Below are 20459 nucleotides of genomic sequence, written 5' to 3'. Positions count from 1 at the left end.
ACCCTCCGGCTTCCAGGTGGGCTTCAGCAAGGGAGGGCAGCTTTAAAGTACAGTGAGCTGTCTTGGTAGAGGCTGCACAGGGGATGTGCTGAGTCAGGAGATTGGCCAAAGGGTCAGTTACTTTCAGGACTTTTCTGCTGGCTCTGGGCCCTTGGTGTAGGGGGCACCTTGCTCTGCTGCCATGCACTGGGGCTCTGGGGTAATTCCTGCCACCAGGTAATTCTGCTGCCATAAACCCTGCAGCGAGTCTAGCCCTGCTGCAAACATCTTTTACAGCCAGCCTTTTGGTGTTGAGTCTGCTAACAGGAGGAACGCAGTGAAAAGTCACACTGAATGATCGAGTTACAGACACTGAGCGAGGGGATCGGGGAGTCCAGAGCGCAGGGCGCTGGGCTGGGATTCAGGAGCCTGGGCTCTGTTCTCACATCTACCCTGCCCTGCTCTGTGACCGTGGTCGAGTCACTTCCCTGCTCTGCCTCCCTCCCTCTCTTACTGTGGGTCTGTGCAGCACCCAGCACAACGGGGAGTCTCTGGGGCTCCAGTGACATGGGGGTTAACACGTGGTAAAATCCTGGTGTGGAGAAGGCAATTGTGGTTTTCACATGGGCTAACTGGCTTAACACTTCAGCTCCCCTCAGTGTTTACCTCAGCCCATTAACAGGTGTGCAAATGACAGATTGCCCCGGCCACATGGCTGTTTCCAGGTGTGAGCTAATACGTGGGGAAACCCCACCTTTTCTCCCTAGTGTGGTAATACGTGGGGAAACCCCACCTTTTCTCCCTAGTGTGGTAATACGTGGGGAAACCCCACCTTTTCTCCCTAGTGTGGTGCATGCAAATAGCTGTGCGACTAACCTCCCAGCTCTGTGCTGTTCTCGGGACATGCGGCTACAGCCTCCTGGCTCTCAGTCCAAGCACTTGGAGGAGAATGCCCTGGTGAGGCCCTGTGGCTTCCTCCGTCCATTTCATCCAGTTCATTAATGTTTGGAGGCTGGATGGACATCTTCCTTGACTGCTTATTGAAAAACAACATGCTGGGGGGTAAACTGAGGCCCTGATTAAGCCCTGAGGGCTGGATCCTGCTCCTATCAAAGTCACTTGTAAATTAAAAAGCTAGAAGTGGTGATTGCATGTTATTGTTTCACAGGGGGCCTGTGCCATACATCCCTGCCCACTCCTCCTCCCACCCATGATGGAGAAAGAGAGACAGAATCAATGGACACCTGGATCATGAGATGAGCTCAATTCTAAGTGTTACATGAACACTGTGGTTAATTATTTGTTCCCCAGTAGCATTTACAAACTTGACTGAAATCAGGGCCCCATTGGGCAGGGACCTGCACATGCAAATAGTAATAGATAGTCCTTGACTCAAAGCATTTAGAACCTACATAGACAAGGGAAGGTTTATCACCTCCATTTAACAGAGGGGGACAGAATTACTATGTGACTTGGACGAGGCTATCCAGGGAGCCAGTGGCAGAGAACTGACCCTCTGCTTCCCTGAGTGGCAGGACAATACCGTAAGCACAAGACCATCCTTCTCCTCTGAGTTTACACCTCACTTCACATGGGATCTGTTTCTTTGTCCAATAATCTTGAAGGTCGTTGAGGAGGGATGCCCATTCTTCTGCCCTCAAGAGCCTGGGGGAAAGCCTCCTAGATTAACAGATTTAACATCCAGAAGGGACCATTGTGATCATCTAATCTCACCTCCTGGCCAGAGACATGCCGCAAAATAACTCCTGCAGCAGATCTTTTAGAACAACAGCCAATCTTCATTTAAAAATTGTCAGTGAGGGAGAATCCACCCTGACCCTTGGTAAATGTTCTACTGGTTAATTACCCTCTCTGTATGTTGTATCAAGCAGAGGTGTATTCTTTTATTCTCTGAGAATCTCTCTCCTGTGAAAAAAGGCCCTCTAGTTTGCTGGAACAAGAACATAAGCAGTGTCTCCTTTTCAACAAATGTATCCTTCAGCAGCATAAATCTGTGCTGCTGGGTGGTCTCAGCCCGTCTGCCGAGAGCTGGGTGCAGGGACTTGGAAACAGGATGGTAGTTCAGTACCTGGCTTTGGGCACAATATACTCTCTTCAGAAGGCGAATCTTAGGAAAATGACCCGGGATGGCATATCCCATCCTCTCCTAAGAGCCCCCTGCTGCAGTCCAATTTTAGTATATGCTAGGGCTCAGAGCGAGGCATGTGGGTGGGAGGGGTGTAGCTGCCTTGCTGCCGCCCAGGCTGGGCTTGTTCTGGGGATAACTCCAGCCTTTAGGGCTGTCAAACCTGCAAGTCCCCTCTGATGTATATTCCGCCTCTGTGGCTGCAGGAGTCCTTGCTGTAGCCACGCCCTGGTGAAAGAGGAGCCATCTCGGTGGGAGCCTCACCCCTTCTCTGCATTGTTAGTTTGGGATTTTACACGGCTGAGCCATGCTGCCCAGGATGTCACTTGTGGTGATGCCATTCATTGGAAGCTTTGGAGGCAGCATGGAGTGATGCTGCTTAGGATCGGGCCCCAGAACAGCTTGTCCCTGCCAGTTTGGCAGCTGCCTTCCCTGGCCGGCTCCCCACCTTGCCCAGCAGCTCAAAGCCAGGCAGCAGTTCTGTGCGTGTCTTTGTTGGGTGCACCGTATTGCTCTTAGGCCAGCCCTGGGGAGGGCATCAGTCAGGTGCCTTGTGCCCCTACTGCGGCAGAGAAGCCCAAGTGCAGTCAGACCTTTAGGAGCAGGAGCGGAGACTAGCTTCTCAAGAGCAGAGCTGTGGGACTGGGGGGCGGGGTGGGGCAGAAAAGCACCATTGCAGCCCAGAGGGTGGTTTGTAACGAGGAGGGACGGTATGAGTGCAGTGCAAAAGGAGAAACGATGGGTCCCGCGCTTCCCTCCACTTCTCAAATAAACAAGCCCACCAGCACTTGGTGGGAATTCCTGACACATGCTCAGTGGGGACTGTCCCTCGGGGGCCATCCCAGCAGGTGACATGGCGCTAAAACCTTCCTGAGCCACAGAGATACTGTGTGACACATAGATCCCCCCACACACACTCGCTCTAGTGGTGAAGGGGTTTTGTTTGCTCGGGGGGGAGGAGAGTGAGCTGAGTCTCCTCAAAGCCTGTGGAAAATAGCACCACTGCAATAGGACCAGTAACAGGTAAAAGCCTCATCTCAGTCGAATAATTCCCTCCTCTCCATCCTTCAAATCTAAACAAACCTCTGACTGGGTAACAAGCTTTGTACAAGTTTGGGTAACTCTTTAAGTCCCACGTTGGGCCACCAAAAAGATGGTATTAATGTAGATGGAATAACTCAATACATTTCTGGTTCCATAGCTTCTGTTCTTACCAGGCAGGATTTCACCAGTTGGCCCTTTTGGGGTTATCACAAGAGTGGCAGTTCTGGCCTATTTGCTGAGCAGTGACTTGTGGCACAACTCCCGGCTGGCAGCCTTTAGCCTTCAGCGCCATTGTACGGGGAGCTGGGAACTGTAGAAGGAAGTTGGTGCAGAGAACTTCTGTCTGTAGGAGGCTGTGGCTGCGAGCCCCACTTCACCACAGAAAGCTCCTGGCCAGGGCTCTGAGAGCCTCTTTCAGCAGAGTTCCTTAGGCCTGGTCTAGACTAGAAAATTAGCTACTTCTTTCAGGGGTGTGAAAAATCCAAACCCTGGGACAACATAGGTAAGCCGACCTAAGTCCCTGTGTAGTCAGCACTAGGGAGGAGCCAGAAGAATTCTTCTGAGATAGGAGAACCCCTCCTGTCAGCATAGGTAGTGTCTGCGCTGTAGTGTTTTAAATATAGACCAGCCCTCACTGAACGTTAATGCATTTCCCTTTATCTGCGCACCAAGCCAGGCTCCTCATCCATCTGAAAGTGGCTCCTTTACGCCTTTCCATGGGCTACAGGTGGCAAAATGTTTCCGAGGCCTCAGACCCTCCACAGGGCTGGGCCATTGGTCCAGCACGTCATGGGATGCATAGCAAATGCCTTGTGGGAGGGTAGCCCTGGTGGGAACTGGTCTGAGAGCGTAACCAGTTTGGCACCAAATCTCTCCAGTTTGAGTGTGCTTTGTACTGATCCCGTCTCTCCTCCCTGGCTAGGAACGGCTGTGTGTCCCCCCTGCGACAACGAGATGAAGTCAGACGCCATCATTGAACACCTGTGTGCCAGTGAATTCGGTAAGGAAACATTCCGGCCTCCTCGTCTCACTTTCCAGAGTTTCTAATGTACACGAGGGAGGAGAAACTCGATATCATGCAGAGCCCCCTCTCCTTGGGCTGCTCAGCTAGTTACTGGCAGTTTCCGGTCTTGGTTAGGAAGTGCCATGGTGCAATAATTTCGGTGAAGGAGGAGCAGCTCCCTCCTAGCATGCTGGGAGCACTGCATGGCTGCTGCAGGGCCACCGTGCGTTGCCTTTTCTTTCTGGTGCTTGCGTCAAAAACCAATGTGGATCCATCCCGCTGAGCCAGCAGGAGCCCAGCTGGAAGTTCCCCTGGGGCAGCCATGGCTGTTCGGCTGAGTCTGGTTATCAGACGGGAAATGCACTGTTGGTGCTGGAGCTGCATGGAGCCGAGTCTGGGACTGCAACTCGCACCCAGGAGCAGGGCCTGACGCTGTACATGTCCTGCGCCCCATTGTCATCATCTACCCAGTGCCCAGGGCTACTGGCCTGGAGCAGCGGAACGGCACCCCCAGTTGACAGTGGGGAGCGTGGCCACTCAAGTAGCAGAGCAGGGTGGGATTGGCCACTGGGGTGCCTCCCTGCCATGCCCAGGCAGCTGCAATGTCACCCCAGCCGGGGCTCCCCGAGGCACTTGGGTGGCAGGTTTCTCTCTAGTAAATGGACATGCCCCTAGATGTCACTGTTGTGCCACGGGAGGCGGGGAGAAGGGAGTGGAGAGATCAGGAGGCTAACTGGAAGGCAGGCAGTGAGGGATAAAAAGCTCAGGTGCTTACAGCCCGGACACAGCTGAGCCCTGGAGTTTGAGTGACTCAGACTTAGCCACGCAGGGAAGCTGGGGAGGTGGCGGCAGTGGGAAGTGGAAGGGGTGCATTCCTGATCGTGGATCCTGCCTTGCTTTGCTAACTTGGGCCCACGTGCACCTGAGTTTGGGGGCTGGGACTGTGGAGGGGGAAACTCCCACACTCCTGTTCCGGTGGGGAGAGAGCTCGGTGTCCCCTGTGGTGCTTTGCCCTACTCCACCCTACACAGCGGGCCCTGTGGTTAGTCATCCAAAACCAAGATGTTTATTTCTGCAGCGTCCTCCACCCCGCGCAGTTACGTGCAATCCCAGGGGCCTGCTCTCCGGGAGCAGAAGCAAGGACAGCGTGGGGTCTCACGGTCTCTCTGACCAAGCTATTGTGATTTCCCAGGACTTGATAAGGTCTCTGACAGCCAGAAGCCACTCACTGTTCCCTGTCCCACTCTGCAAACCCCTGTCATCACCCACCTCACCCAGATTACTTCTCCCCTCCTCTCTCTGGAGCCAGGCCATTGCAGCTCTGGAGTTATACTCCTCCACACAGCAGCCTCCCCACTGCCCGTGGCTGAAGGCCCCACTCTTCGCCCATCTCTTTCTCTGGGGGCTCTCCCTGGGAGGCTGCCCATCCCTACTAGACCCTGCTTGGGGCAGTTCATGGTCTTGCCTCCAGCACGGGTGGGTCCCCTGTGCAGAAATGGGGCAGCCCCTCCTGAATACCGCCGCCTCACCCCGTTAACTCTGCACTGCAGGAGACATCACCTAGTGTCTGCAGGGGGTGGAGTGGGATTGGTGGTTGCTGTAAAGATTGTTAGGTGCTCCAGGGTTAACGTGGCTTCCTTAGCACATTTGTGTTTCGACAGCGTCTCTGGCTCTAAAGCCATCCGTGTGGGGATTTGTGTCCTGGCCAGTCAGCCTGTGGTCTGCCTTGGGGAAGGCTGCAGCCGAGCTGAGCTGGCTCTCTGCCTGGAGCGTAAGTAAGATTAGTAACTGCGAGTGACATCCCAGGAGCCTTGCACCTGCACCTCGGCTGGAGGAGAAGGGAAGAGCGTATTCCCCACGCAGAGCGATGCAGGCTCCCAGCTGGGCTGAGCTGCTCTGCAGAGAAGGGGCCCAGCGCCCACTCTCTGCTGGAGCTCTGGCACTGCTCACTGTTCAAGCAGGAGCATTTTTGACTCACGTGGGAAGGAAACTCCCTCCAGATGCCTCCCAGTCACCAGTGACTCTTGCAGAGTAAACTTCTAGCAGGTTTCCCTGGCCATGTCTGACACAGGGGAGGAGTTTGCAGGAGTGGAGCCGTGCTGCTGTTCGGTGGGACCCGCTCCTGCTGTCTGGCCATTGCAGAGAGGAGGCCAGTGTGGTCCAGGCTGAAGTGGAGGGGACAGAGCCAGGCTGTCAGCAAAGTGGTTGGTTCAGGAACATGGTCTGTGCTGGGCTGCACCCCTGCTGGCCAGTCTAGAGCTTCAGGGGGATCAGGTGTGCCCGTCAGGTGGCCGATGAGTCCAGGGCTGGTTGAAGTGAATGCTCTGAGCTCCCTGGCTGACATGCTGCTGACACATTGTAGAGCCCAGCCAGTGCCCTTAGTGACTCCATTTTCATGTAAAATGCAGCATTTTCCCTCCAAACCACCCTGGCTGCCGTCCTCTGCCATTTGCAGGAGCCATCCAGACTTCCGCCCCCTTCCCCTCTCCTCCCCATGGGGCAGCCTGTGTGTTTACAATAGCTGCTGTATGGCTCACGGAGCCCCCATCTCTGCTCGGAGCCGGAGGTCAGGAAGGTTCAGCCGGTCAGTTATCTGATTGGCCAGCCATTCACCAGCGCCGGGGAGCAGGGGTGTCCAGGAGCAATCCCAGCCAGCTCTATTGGAGCCAGCGCAGAGCAAAGGAACCACAGATCCTCCCAGGCCCCTGTCAATCAGCATTGCCCCGGCCTGAGAGAGAGATCTCCTTATGGCTCCACTCAGTGGGTCACTCTGCCTTTCTCCTCTGCTCCCTCAAATGAATAACACCCCAGGAGACACACACACGACCCCCTGCCCCACCCCGGGCACCTGGTGACCCAGAATGCTGGGTACTTTCAGCTATTGCTTTAAGGCATTGTCCTCGGGCAGGTGTCCCCACTGTGGAATGGGTGGGGTGTGTGTGTGAAGGTTTGGATTCAAATGTGGGTTTCTTGAATGTGGCTGTAGCTCCAGCTGGCTGAGCTGTGATGTTGACAGGGCTTCAGTGGCTTTCCTGGATGAGTCTGTGTGATGCAAGAGGTCAGACTAGATGATCATATTGCTCCTTTCTCACTTTAGAGTCGGTGAAGAGTCGAGAGTCTATTGCTAGCTGGTCCCACAAGATGCAGCCTAAAGCCCACAAGGCAAGTGTGTGCCATATGGCTAGTGCAATGCAGGCAAGTGTGAGCAGGGTCAGGGGAACTACGTTGCCTTGTCCCATGACTCCGTGCATTGCCCAGCACATCTGCCCAGGGGCTCCCATGGGGAGTGAGGCTGCAGGATGACAGCATGTCTTAGAACTTCAGAGTCATCAAGATGCACCCAAAAGTTTGGATGCTTCTCTGAGCTCTTTTGGCCTGCCACACTGCTCTGCAGGACTTGCAAGGCTTCCTGGTGCTAGGATATCCAGGCAGAGAAAAATAGCTGAGAAAGGCTATGCCGGCCGCTCCCCCCAGCTGCCTCCTGAAGGCTTGCGGTAGGCTTGGATTGGGGGGGGCAGGGTGGGAGATGAAGAGGGAGGCCTGTCGTGAGTGGATGCTCGCGCGTGGCTGTGCAATGAATTCAGTTAACTCCATTATCTACTTCAAAGTGTCACATTGCAGCTTCGATTTCGTGCTTTTGTGGACAAGGCACAAACTTGCAGCAATGGGCGAGTGAAAATCCCCAATGTTGGCCTGTTCTGCTGGCTTCCTTTTATCAACTCGGCGTTCGTCTGCCAAACCCATGTGCAACTTTTGCAGCTACGGAAAGCAAAAATAAGCCCTTATGGTGAGCAATGAGGACAAGAATGCAGAGCTGGTGGCTTAGTATGTGAGGCAAACAATCAGAGTTAAATAGAACTTAATGAAAAATATTGTAAGGAAAAATATTAGTTTTTTTCAGATCAAACCAGCATTAACTGTTTTTGACATCCTTGCTGGTAAATGTAACTTTCCTGGAAGGTTCTTAAAGGCCTTTTGAACAAGGTGTGCATTCCTCAGGGATTAGCACTTGAACGTGCCTTGTGCCAAAGTGTGCTATGCAATCCCAAACCTGCTCAGCATGCAGGCCTCATTACCCTTTCTGCTGGCAATGAATGCTTGACTCTCCGCAGGTTTGATTGGCCAAATGTCCCAAGTTCAAGGCAGATTTTTTCCAACAAGGAAAAGACATAGACAGGAAAACCTATGTAATCGCTTCCCAGGAATGCATATGCTTCAGACTGGATCAAGTAACAGATGTGGAAGCCAAAGTGGAGTTCGAATTCAATATGGCAGCCAGCCTGCAAGTCTCCTGTCTTTAGAAATGCTTGTTCAGGTGAGAGAAAGCAGTCTGCGTTCTGCCCTGTTGCACGGGTCTCCTCTCAGTCTCCTGAATCATAGAATGTCAGGGTGGGAAGGGACCTCAGGAGGTATCTAGTCCAATCCACTGCTCAAAGCAGGGCCAGTCCCCAATTAAATCATCCCAGCCAGGGCTTTGTCTGACTTTCATGTTGAGACTATTGGTTACTGTAGAGAGAGATGAATAAGGGGGGGACATGGTTAAGGTATTCAAAATAAATAATGGGACAGAGAAGGCTGCTGGGGATTGTCTCATGTCCCAAAGCACCGGAACCAGGACATAGAAAGGTGGCTAATTCCAAACTGATCAGAGGAAATATTTTTTCACACTCACAGTTATCTGGTGGAACTCACTGCCACAAGATATTATTGAGGCCAAGAGTTGGACAACATTCAAAAAGGGATTTACATTCATACAGGTGAAACTAATATCTAGAGCTGTTGTAGTAAATATTGAACAAATTTTGGGAAGGGATACAAACTCTTCTGCTGTAGGGCAGGCACCATCCTCTAGCTATTGGGGGTTGGGGGGAAACTTCCTGCGGGCAGGTTAGCCCATCAGTCCCACACTGCAGGGTTCTTGCACTTTGCTTTGGAGCAGCTGGTACCAGCTACTGCCAGGGATAGTATACCAGGCTAGATGGGGCCCTGGTCTGATCTGGTCTGGAGATCTCTGTGTTCCTAGAAATCAGGCTACATGATCGTTAGCAGCTGAACACCAGCGTCTATAATTTTATGTCATTCCTGTTTTCCATAAGATCATGTCTCTGCACTGGACTGTCGATTCCCTTTATCTTCTCCCACTGTTTAGCAATTCCCTTTTGCCCTCTCTAGCATTACATGGTGATAGAACTTTCCCTGAGGTTTGTCACATCCTTCTCCCATCGTGTCTCAGATGCAGCTTCTCCTCATTGCTGGGCTTGATCTCAGACAGCAGCACTTGCTGCCTGCTGTCTGGTTTGCTCTGTCTATAAACAGAGGCTTTTCTTTGCTGTTAGACATCTCCCTTGTCATATTTCCTACGCTGACCCTGCCCGCTCTTTGCATTGGACTTTGCAACTCTTCTGGAGTTTGCAGCTCAGCCGCTGAGGTGACTGCAGCAATTGGAGCTAGCACTACATTGCACACCCAGTCTTTGCTCTCGCTTAGTCTGTGTTTGGAAAGGGGGAGACTCTGCTTGTGAACAAAGCAAATGCCGTGATATTTTTTTAGACCTAGCTATGGCTTTGCCAGGAGAGAGGAGGTGTCCATGCCTGCTGAGTCCCATGGGTAGTGAGTCAGCAAAGAAACTTCCAAGCAACTGCTAATAAACCCAGAACGCCAACCTGCACTTCATGGTTGAGTGCAGGAACAGCTACAAGCACTGCCTGAGCACCAGAGCTGGTGCACTTAAAGGGAAAGTGTAGCATCTACAAACCCACTTTGCTCAGAGCAAAAATAAATAAACCTGGGAGGAAGAGCTGTTCCCCGAAGTCGGGCTGGCAGACTCAGAACAATTGTCCCTGCAATGCACGTTACATCCACAGCAACTGGAATGTGAGGAATGAGCCATTATGGGCAAACACTGGGAAGGGAAATAAACATTTAACCACATGCTTGTCATCAGTGTCTTGTTCTGAATATTCTTCCCAAATGCTGGGACGGTTACACAACACACCAGGGTGGCCAAACCAGAAGTATTCAGGCCCTTAGTGGAGCAGCCCAGGACATTAACTATCCCATATGGCAGTTTGATTATTGAGAAACTCTGTTGCAACAGGGTCTATGGGGCGGAAATACTCCTTTGGAAACAGTTCCCTGGGCTAGTCTGCCCATGTAGCTACCTTCCCTCAGGTCTCATAGTGGTTGTGGGGAGATGAAGCAGTTGGGTAAACTTAGAATAGGCTCTAGGACCCTGCGAGGTGGGAGGGTCCCAAAGCTCAGGCTGCAACCCACAGTTAAACAGTCCTTTAGCCAGAGCCCCATGAGCCCACCCAGCCGCGGGGGTCTAACCGCAGTGTAGACAGACCCTTAGATGCTGCCAGAGGGCTCATGCTCCAACCAGCAGCTCTCAGGAATATTCCTATTGGCTCTACTCAGATATTATTTTGGGGATATAAATCACTTGGGAGTAGAGGGTGGGGGGAGTCCCCCTCAAATAATGTAGATCTAGAAACCTGGGGTTAGTGGTATGTGCCAGCATTGCTAAAATCTACCTAGAGTCCATTGGCAATGGCTGCATATGCACATCAATTGAAATATAATTCTAAAAATTCATGTGATCAGAACCAGAGCTACAGCATCTTCAGATCACTGTAAGATCCTGAAGTTTTACTGTGATTTGACAGATCTTGAATTCCTGGTGTTCTCAGGGCCCCAGACCATTTGGAGTTCAATAAGCAGATCTGTAAACCCACTGCTGTGTGTGTGGCTGCAGGATAATATAGACTATGGGAGTCATTTTATTTGGCCTGAACTTTTCATAGACTGGACTATTATGGAAATACATGTGCCATGTCTGGCCATTTAAAAAAAATAATGTTTTTTATTAATTTTTCAAGAAGAATGCAAAATCAAACCAATGCAATGAGCTGAGATATTTAAATGAATAAACCAAACATCATGACATCACCAAACATACTGCAGTATACTTTTATCTTCTTTGTTAGTCCCAGATACAGGAAAGAGGAATAGGGTTGGCGTGTACTGGTTGAAAGAAAGTTGTTTTAGCAATGACATCACACAGGAGCTCTGTTACATCATAACAACATGAATGCATCCATCTGGCACTAGATACTAGTGTGTTTTCCCATGTTGTCATTGATGGATTTTTCTCGGCCAAACCTGAGTTGGACAGGTCTTTCAGCCATTTCAAATCACCTGGAAGTCAGTCTTTGTTTCCCAAACCAGCATGACTCTGAGGTGTATCTGTATTTTTTAAACAAGTGCTGAAGCTGTTGCGGATCTGAAGTTCAACCCACTCCTCTCTTTTCCCAATGCCTCTTTCCCCTGGTTGTCCCAGATTCCAGAAACAGTTTCTGTTTGAAAACAAAATGCTCTCCCAAGTCTAGAAAAGTCTCCACTAAGCTGATCAGCACATGTTGGTGTGTGTTGTGGATGAGTTTCCTGGTCCTGCCTGGCAGCTGGTGAATCTCAGTGACAATGGGAAGGTGGCTAGGTCTTTGATATCCCTTCGTGACCATGTCCGTTTTCACTGCTGTTCTTTTGGGGACAGACTCACGGTTCATGCAGCTGTAGTTAGCGTTCCAGTTCCTGCTGCTGTGTTTTCCTCTCCGTTAAGTGGAAGTCCTGAGGAGGGTTAATAATGCTGCTTCCAAATCTATCCAGTCAGGAGGGTGGGAATAAGAGACACTATAGCCTGATGTATTAGCTACTTAGTTAATTCAGGGTACCTGCAAATGTGCCGGTGGGCAGCGTGTTCCATTTATACCAGGGGGAGGGGGAGAAAAGGGGGCAGGATGGAATTCTGTGAACACCTGCCATGACTTCATGCCATAGTGGGAGAGAATGTGAATCTTTCGTGTCCTGCTCCCTTGTTCATGTGGCAGGGAGGTCTGGGCATCGGACCTCTGGCTCCACTCTGGCCACCCTTGCATGAAAGAGGGTCAGCTGCAGGTAAAGCTAATTGATCAGTCACCTTTATCCATCCTGCCATTCACTTCCACGGCTTGTCCTTGTTTTGACCAACTAATGTCTTTTGTCTATGTCATTTACTTGTAATGACAAGGGAGTTTGCAGTGGTGGATCATGGGCTAGCAGACCACCCAACTAGGCTTTGTGCTGAGACCTGGGTTACCGCTTTATACTTTGACAAAAGTCTTTTTGGTGTCACTAAAGACTTGCCAGGCAAGTGAAGGTGACACAGAGGCAGGATTCTGATTTGCACTGAGGCAATTGGCTTTAATATTTCCCATGGCACCAGGAGGAGAAGTCCTAGCATCTTGCTGGTCCTGCTTTAGCTGCACAGTTTCAAACAGCACATGAGCTTGTTACCAGTTTCCCCTCCAGAGGATGAAGGCTAGAGGGAAAGCTGGGAACATTCAGAAGCGCCTTGAGCCCCAATTGCACCATCACATCTATCTTCAATGCCTTTCTCCATCTCTCCAGACCTTTCTTTTTAGCCCAACCATAGGTAAGGCATCTGCTTAGCTGTTCAGAGAGGTCTCTCCCGTTCACCTACAAGAAAGACTTTGGAGGACAAGTCATTTTTTCAGTGAATGGCTCTGATGTTCTTGATTCTTGCCCTCTCCTTCCCTGGAATTGTGTAAGTTCATTTCCTCTCTTCCCACAGATGTTCCTGGTATTTAGCTAACACCTTCAGCTCCCTTGGCAAGCAGCACCATTTAGAAACAGTAAATCTTACCTGTGGCTTTAACAGAGAGGAAAGTGACAGGAGGAGTGTCAGCACATTTCAGATCCTGCCCCGGGCATCTGCTCCAACCTGTTAAGAGCAACTAATTAAGGATGCATTAGCTTTTGGAAAGTTCCTCAAAGGGCTCTGGATTGTGCTTGAGATCTTTGTTTAGTCTTTGAGGGATACTGTCACATGGGTGATTTATCAAGCAGAACTGTTTATCTGGCACTAAAATAAACTCTAAGATGTTCAGATTGAGATTTCTCGTGAATTTCCACCAAGGTAAACACTGGTAACTGGCAGGTTACAGATTCTCTGTCAAAGCCAGACACATACAATAAATGTTTAAACTAAAGCTTGCTATAAAGGGCAGCTGTCACTGGGTCCACCACACCTCTCTGCTCTCTACAGCCTTTTCCCATTCATTCTTGTAATCCTAGTTTACACTTCTAAAGCTTTGCCTGCATCCCAGTGGCAATTTACAGACTAGGCTTAAGCATTGTCTCACCCACTGCTGAAATGCAGTCATGTCTGGGGTGGGAGGCAGCAGCAGTTTAACAGCACACAGCAACACTATGCAGCTAATTAGGAAATGGAGTGACGAATCCTCTATCCATTTGAAACCACAGGAGGAATGTTAGGGAGTCAGGACATTGGGGTTCACATGCTGAGGCCTGGGAAAAGTGCTAGGGGGATCTTTTATGAGCACAAGTGGTGAGGAGCCAGTGTTGCATTTCATGCATTTCTCCAGCAGCCCCCTAGCACCAGCACTGACTCACAGGGAAGCGGCACTTCCTGTAGAGCCGATGGTTCCTTGGAGGCTTCTCCTCTGAGTTCTAGTGCAGACAGACTTTGCTACACTTCTGATGTCTGATGGGGTCACAGCCCCCTGCACTTTCCCGGGGGCTGCCCAGAGAGCTTTCTGGCACTTTGGGGTCTATATTCTCACAGCCTTGGGATCCCTGATGAACCCAATGAACTGAATAGCTTCACTGCAAAATGTGATTTTGTTCCTTGTTATGAATAGGAATCATTTCCCCGTGTAACCAGATGGCTGATGGTGGGTGAGGTTTCCACATCAGCTGGGTGACGTGAAAGTGGTGCTAACACATTTCCAGCTATGATGGCAAACACTCTGCCAGAACAGCTCTCCCCTCCTCACCTTCTTATAATGGCGAAATAACTGGCAAAATACTTTACAGCGCTCCGAAGAGGAGAGTTGCGTCTAGGAGGCGAGCCTGGAAGGAGTTCTGAAAGATAGGGCCTGGCATGATTCATAGGAGGGGGAAGATAAAGGAGAACATTTGCATAACTCAGCCTGTCTGTAACATCTGGCTGCAAAGCCCAGCACCTGTTGGGAATCCCAAGGTCAAAGGCAGGGCCATGCACAGCTAAGTTGAGGCTAGAGGAGCTGCTTTTCCTAGCCCCCTTTCTCATGGGCCATCACCCTTCATAACATCAAAGCTGTTGGGAAGAGATGGGGCTTTGAATGATTCTTCCAGCCCTTATAATACCCGTGAGACTTTGTTTTCTTAACACCTATGATTATTATTGTTATTCTTATGGTAGCATCTAAAGACCCATATCAGGGATCAAGGCCCCATTGTGACAAACCTGGTACCAGTGAACTACTCAGTGCCCTGCCCTGGCCCAGGCAGCTCACAATGTCTCTGTACAAGGATAACATCTCAGTTGTACAGCTGCACCCAGCTTTAACAAACACCTTCAAGGTTGGGATTGTTTAAAGTGGCCCATGGATCTGTGCCCCAGCGCAGCCTTGCCCCAGCAGCAGGCACTGCACCTCGTCGGGTGCTTTCCCCCGGACAACCTGCTAAGGGCACATGGTCCTAACGGCAGCAATCGTGTTCAGGACAAAGGGGCGGCTGTAACCTTCACACAATGGCAGTTCAGTGGGATGATGGGCATGCCACTGGGGTGTTCTGTCTTTGGGAACAGCTGGTAATGTTACAGTCTGTGCCTGCAAAGGAACGCCAGTTCTGGGAACAGATGTCATGTGAACGCTGATGTGTTACAGATACTTGTGGTTGGGATGGTGCTGTCCTCACTCTTCCATTGTGGGAAGGGGAGTGGGACCTTGTTATTGAGTGACACTTCTCTTCCGTCTCCGAAGGGGAGCAGAGCCGGAGAGCCAGGGACCAAGCTGATGTCCACTCCAGAGCTGTCTGAGGGGAGTGAGGTTGGAAGAGGGGGAATAGTTCACTCCTAGCAGGGACTGGGTGAGTCTCTGATCCAGGCTGCTCTTCCATGACTCCTAGTCACTTCTGACAAGCTCCTGGGTCCCAGGCTGTAACAGACGCTTCTTTGTGATTCATTCCCCTCTTCGTGAGCAGTGGGGGAGTAAGCCACTAACTGGTATGACACTTCCACACACACAGACCTCATGTAGGTGCAGCTGCAGTTAGATGTTCATGACTCGAGCGTAGCGCTTGGTCCAAGCAGGGCCAGCTCTGTCTTTTTTGCTGCCCCAGGCAAAAAAGCCTCCCGCTGCCCCTGGCCCCCTGGCGGGCAGCGCGGCAGGGGAGGGCACTGAGCCCGGTCGTGGCCCCGCTCTCCCCGGCTGGCCAGAGCTCCGGGGGGAGGGCGGAGAGCCCGGCCGGGGCCCCGCTCTCCCCGACCGGCCGGAGCGCTGGGGGGAGGGCAGAGAGCCCGGCTGGGGCCCCGCTCTTCCCGACTGGCCGGAGCGCTGGGAGGAGGGCGGAGAGCCCGGCCAGGGCCCCGCTCTCCCTGACCGGCCGGAGCGCCGCCCCCCTCCAGGTGCCGCCCCAAGCACATGCTTGGTAGGTTGGTGGCTGGAGCCGGCCCTGGGTCCAAGGCCTGTATTTTTGGAAGGCAGTTGGCAGAGTTGGGGCTGGCACTCCTGTATCTGCCGTGGGGTGAACCCTGTGTGTGGGATCTCTGAGGTCCAGTGTAACATCTAACGCAGGTTCACTCGCCCACGCAGGGGTGACGTTTGGAGGATTGCTTACTGGCTAGTAACAAGGCTTGAAAATGCACTTTCCAGTGTTAAAGACGTTTCTTTCAGCAGCTTTAGAGAAAGCCTCACTCTGATACGGGCCTCTCAGACCCTCTGCTTTGGCTTTCACTGTGTGCCAGTAGCCAAGGGGCATTGTGGCTCTATGTTTTTGAATCAGATCTCAGAGACCTGCAGGGAGCAGAGGGGCCTGGAGGGGCTGGGGCAGTGAGCAGAGACCTTCAGAGAAAGGGAAGTGGGAGTTTTAAAGCCAGAGCAGTAGTTTTGCCCCTAGACTGTCGATTGGCAAAGCCAGGCAAGGCACAGTTCCCATCAAAGCAGAGGCTTTCTGAGTCCCAAGGACACATGGTGCCTTCAGGTTGCCTCTGTGCCAAGCCCACTGACTTCCATGCAGCAGAGCAGCTTTTGAATCAATGGTGAGATGCTTCGTGTGAGATGGTGACATGGAGCGTTTCCACACCCTCGGTGCTCTTTGCAATCATGCTCACAGCTCCATTCTGGGCCTGGCTGCCTGTCAGTGGTGGGCCAAACGACTGCTGCGGGTTGGACCTGGTCAGCGCAGGGTTACCGTGCCTGTCATGTTTGTAAAGTGCTTGGGGATGCCGTGAGCTGGAAGGCAACAGAGACTCGCATGAGATTATTTACTCTCTGCTTGTGCTACAGACCAGCTCCAGGAATGGTCGTGTCAGAGACGTTGGGGTTAGGTTTCAGCATGCCTCTGCCATGCTGAGGGCACTGACAAATGGAGGCTGGAATGCAGGGATGCCCTCCTGGGCCTCCCACAACTCCTCCCAGGAATCTCGCTCCTCTGCATGTGACCAGACTTCGCTTCTCACTCCTCACTCGGGCCAGGCTGATCCTGGAGCCTCCTGGGATTCATTCCTGGATCTGTTTCTCTTGGTGATTTTATTTATTGTTCTTGCCCTTTCTCTGGGGTGGGAGGGGATCCTGCTGAACCTGTGGCTCTGATTGCAGTGGCGACTGGAGTAAAATCAATACACTCTATTTATTTTCCCCCTTGACTGACAGCTCGTTGCCTGCAGCCTTCTTCTCTTACAGTCCTAATGTGTCTCCTGGCAGGTTTCCTTGCTTTGAGTGGTTTTTAAAGGAAGGAGCAGTTAGGCTGAAGGAAAAGCCGAATTTTTCCGTTCTCTCTTTCCCCCACCCCCAGTGGTGCTGGAGTGGGGCCCTGCCTGCACGTGCCGGGAAACTGCAGCAGATGGAGGCGGGTTTTCCCCAGTGCCTGACTCCACATTCTGGACAACAGCAGGGACTGCAGATGCATGTAATGCCACAGGGCTAATAGTTTAGGTGCAGAGTCACAGTAAGCCATGGTACACTTGGCTCTTCTGTAGATTCGTGGCTTGTGGCTGGGAGTTGATGCTACGTCTTTTGTGACATAGCTAGCGTAGACTTGGCTTTAGCAGGACGTACCGGTGGTTATCAAATCTCTCTTTTCACCTGGGCACTTGCCATTCTGTCAGCATTAGACCAAGGGTAGTTACCTGCCTTCCCCAGCTGCTAAGCCCCGTGTTATCTAGGACCCAGAGCTTCCCAGGACTACAGTTCCTTTATACCCCAGTTGCTTGTTATTACAGCAACCCAATGGCTTTCAGTCCAGTCCAAGTGTGTGTTACTTTGTCTCTGAGTTTCCCTTCAGCCTTCTCTGTGTTATATTCAGAGGCGTGTGTTGGGGAGGGATGGCAAGGTCACTCGCCTGTGCCCACCCTGCTGGTTTTGTCACAGGTCACATGAATTAGCCTTGCCGGAGCTGACAAAGTTTGAATGTTCATAACCAACGCAGCCAGCCCGGGGATGGTAAGGGCCCTTTGTCACATTGCGTCAGCAGGCTCAGCTGAATTAAAGCTGGGACCAAAAATAAAAAAGGAAAACGTGAGATTCTCCTGGTTTGGTTTTGTTCTTGGAATTTTCATCAGCTCTAGAAGGGTGAAAACCTGGGAAATGGCATCAATGATTTCCCCGTTTTTGTTTTAAAATTTTGAAATTTTCATTGAAAATTTTTGACCAGTTCCACCAAGAATTATTTGTGGAACCCAAGTGTGAGGGCCAGGACAGGTTCTGGAGTGTAAGAACTGTACAGGAGAGCCTGGGAATGACAAGAATGTGGGGCTATTTCGCCAGACTTCAGTGAATAAGCAGGAGCAGCATAGCTAGTCACAGCAGCGGTGGGCTTTCTGTGCGGGAGGTTACTTTGCACAACCAGCATGTTCACGTTGACTCCTACTTCTTGAACCACAGGGAGTTCAATTGGCTGTAGCTGCTCTGAGGTGAGGAAATAGAGAATCTGATTATAACTGCACAGGGAAGAGCCAGTCACAGCTGAGCTCCCGCACTGCACAACACCTATCTCAGAGGGACCTTACTGAGATGTTTTAGGGATGGAGTGTTTTTTGTGCTAATCCTTACAAAGGAATTCTGCATGCATCCTGCAAAGGGGAGGGAAGGGATCTCTCTCTGCTTGTGTCCTGAGTAATATCTTGATGGAGGTTTGGGTCTTTTGCCATAGCAGGTTGCTCATTTCTCCTGTCTCTGTGTTGCCTGTCCCCCAGCCAAGAGGGAGTGAGATGGTGACCATTGATAGCCCAAGGGCGGCAGTATGGGGGCAGTCTTTGAGAGACATCCCCCAGCCCCCGTGAATCCTGTCACCTGTCCCACTTGGCCTTAATCCCCCAGTGATGGGAGGAGTGTCTGGGTGCAGAGAGGAATGCTGTGTATAACGGGAGATTTGCTATACACAGGGTATGTCTGTATTTGGGCGGGGTGGTGTGATTCCCAGCGTGTAGACTTACCCATGGTAGCTCTGTTCAGGCTAGCTCAGGAACAATAGCAGTGTCACTGGGGCAGCACCGGCAGCAGCTGGGTCTATGGGCCCGGGGGTCCCCGCGGGACTGTCCTGAGGCCGCTAGCCCAAGCTACCGCCCATGGTGCTCCAGCTACATTGTTGTTTCTTAGCACTAGCCCCAGCAGAGCTAGCGCAAGTACGTCTACATAAGCTAGGACTTACCCCTCCCAGCTCAGAGGTAGATGTCGCTGCCTCCCCTCTGATCCTGCCTTTGGAGCTGAGTCGGCCCAGGCCCCTCACTCCTGCTCCTGGCTTAGCGATTCTCTGTCCCATTTAGGCGGCAACACTAGGTGCACAGGTGAGCTCTACTGACCCCGTCAGACCAGGGTTAGCTTTCTCTGCAGGCAGGGGGCGTGGATTGGGCAGGGCAGACGGCCAGGACAGGTGTTCAGTGTTACGCCAGGAGCGCTATAAAACCTGCTCCTCGCCAGTGGAATGGGGAGTGTGTCAAGAGCAGGGCTGTGGTTCCAAAGGTGCCTGGGTCTTGCACCAGGCCTGGTTCATCGCAGCTAAAGCCTGGGAGGTTGGGGGAGTCTTGTTTCACTGCTGTCTCCTGTGCTCTTGGAACAGGCTGCCCATTCTGGCAGTTCACCCGCACTGTCTGTGGTGAGGGTCTGATGGAGGCACCTGGTTTGTGACCTTCCCTACCATGCCCAGCACGGAGCGTTTGCCTGGCTCCTCGCCAGCCCACCTCCTGACTCCAGAGAGGAGCACAGTGTAGTCTATAACCTATCATAGCTATTGTCGTGGATTGGCTTAGGGAGATGAATAGACTCCAGTGCTCTGACACTCCAGCCTTCTCCCGAGGGTAGAAGGAGCATGAGATTCATAGTGTCAGCGTTGGGGTGCAGCCTGGGTAGCCAGGTGGAGGAAGAGCTTTGAAAGGTGTCCCTTGGTAAGAGACAAGGCAGCTGGATCCTACCGAAGCTGCTGGTGCTGCATAGAACTGCAAACAGGGTAAGATCACCAGACTGTCAGGGGTTTCTAGTGGGGCTTGGCCAGACCAATTCCTTTGGCAAGAGGTAAAGAACTGGGGACAAAGCAGAAGACAAAGTGTAGTTCGGGGAGGAGAAAAATGTTCCTTAAATCCTGCCCTTCCAAGTCGACCTCACGTCCCCTCTGCCGTCAATGCTCATCCAGAGAAGGGAATGGAGCAGCAGAACCCAGAACCTTTTGCTCACAAATCACAGCCCTCTCTACTAAGGACTGGCAGCTCCTCTGAGCAGAAACTGTGCCTTCTGCGTCTGTCCTGTGGTGCGCCGAGGGCACTGCTGAGTGCTGTGAAACAAAGAGCAAGCTAGATGATCCCAGCTGAAGGGGTGTCAGGGGCCAGACCCTGGGTACGGCACGGCCTTCCCTGCTCACAGGGGTGTGATGAAGTGCTCCAATCACACGGCCATGGGAGCCACATAAGTACCACGAACAGAGAGCCAGAGGGGTGTGCCTGGGGATGGGTCGTCAACCCGCCCGCCAGCACAGGCTGAGTCTGATGTAAGCAGACCAGACATCCCACCCCCCAGAGGACATCTGGGCACAGCCACACTTCTTACAACATGGTGCTTGCGAGCGCTGAAGAAGTCACTACAGCTTTCCAGAGAATTTCCCAGGGAAGGGAATTTGGCAGGTCTGGGGCTGTGGGAATGTGAGGCCAGGTTTATCTCGGCTCTCAGGAAGCACCAAGGCAAAGCATCTTGTTTGCTGGAGAGACTGAGTTTCCTCCTTCCCCATTTGGGAGATGGG

General features: G+C 51.9%; 1 protein-coding gene across 1 annotated transcript in view; it reads left to right on the top strand.

The window, feature by feature from the left end:
- The window catches only part of SFRP1 (secreted frizzled related protein 1), a 43056-nt gene that overhangs the window by 8844 nt on the left and 13753 nt on the right, over window positions 1-20459 (top strand). Inside the window, exon 2 of the mRNA XM_034762024.1 lies at window positions 4092-4169. Within this exon, the coding sequence (XP_034617915.1) occupies window positions 4092-4169 (78 nt within the window). The remainder of the gene's footprint in view (window positions 1-4091; window positions 4170-20459) is intronic.

Source organism: Trachemys scripta, chromosome 2 (assembly GCF_013100865.1).
Source record: "Trachemys scripta elegans isolate TJP31775 chromosome 2, CAS_Tse_1.0, whole genome shotgun sequence".
In the NCBI taxonomy this organism is placed as follows: Eukaryota; Metazoa; Chordata; order Testudines; family Emydidae; genus Trachemys; species Trachemys scripta.
This window is presented reverse-complemented; position numbering and strand designations above follow the sequence as displayed.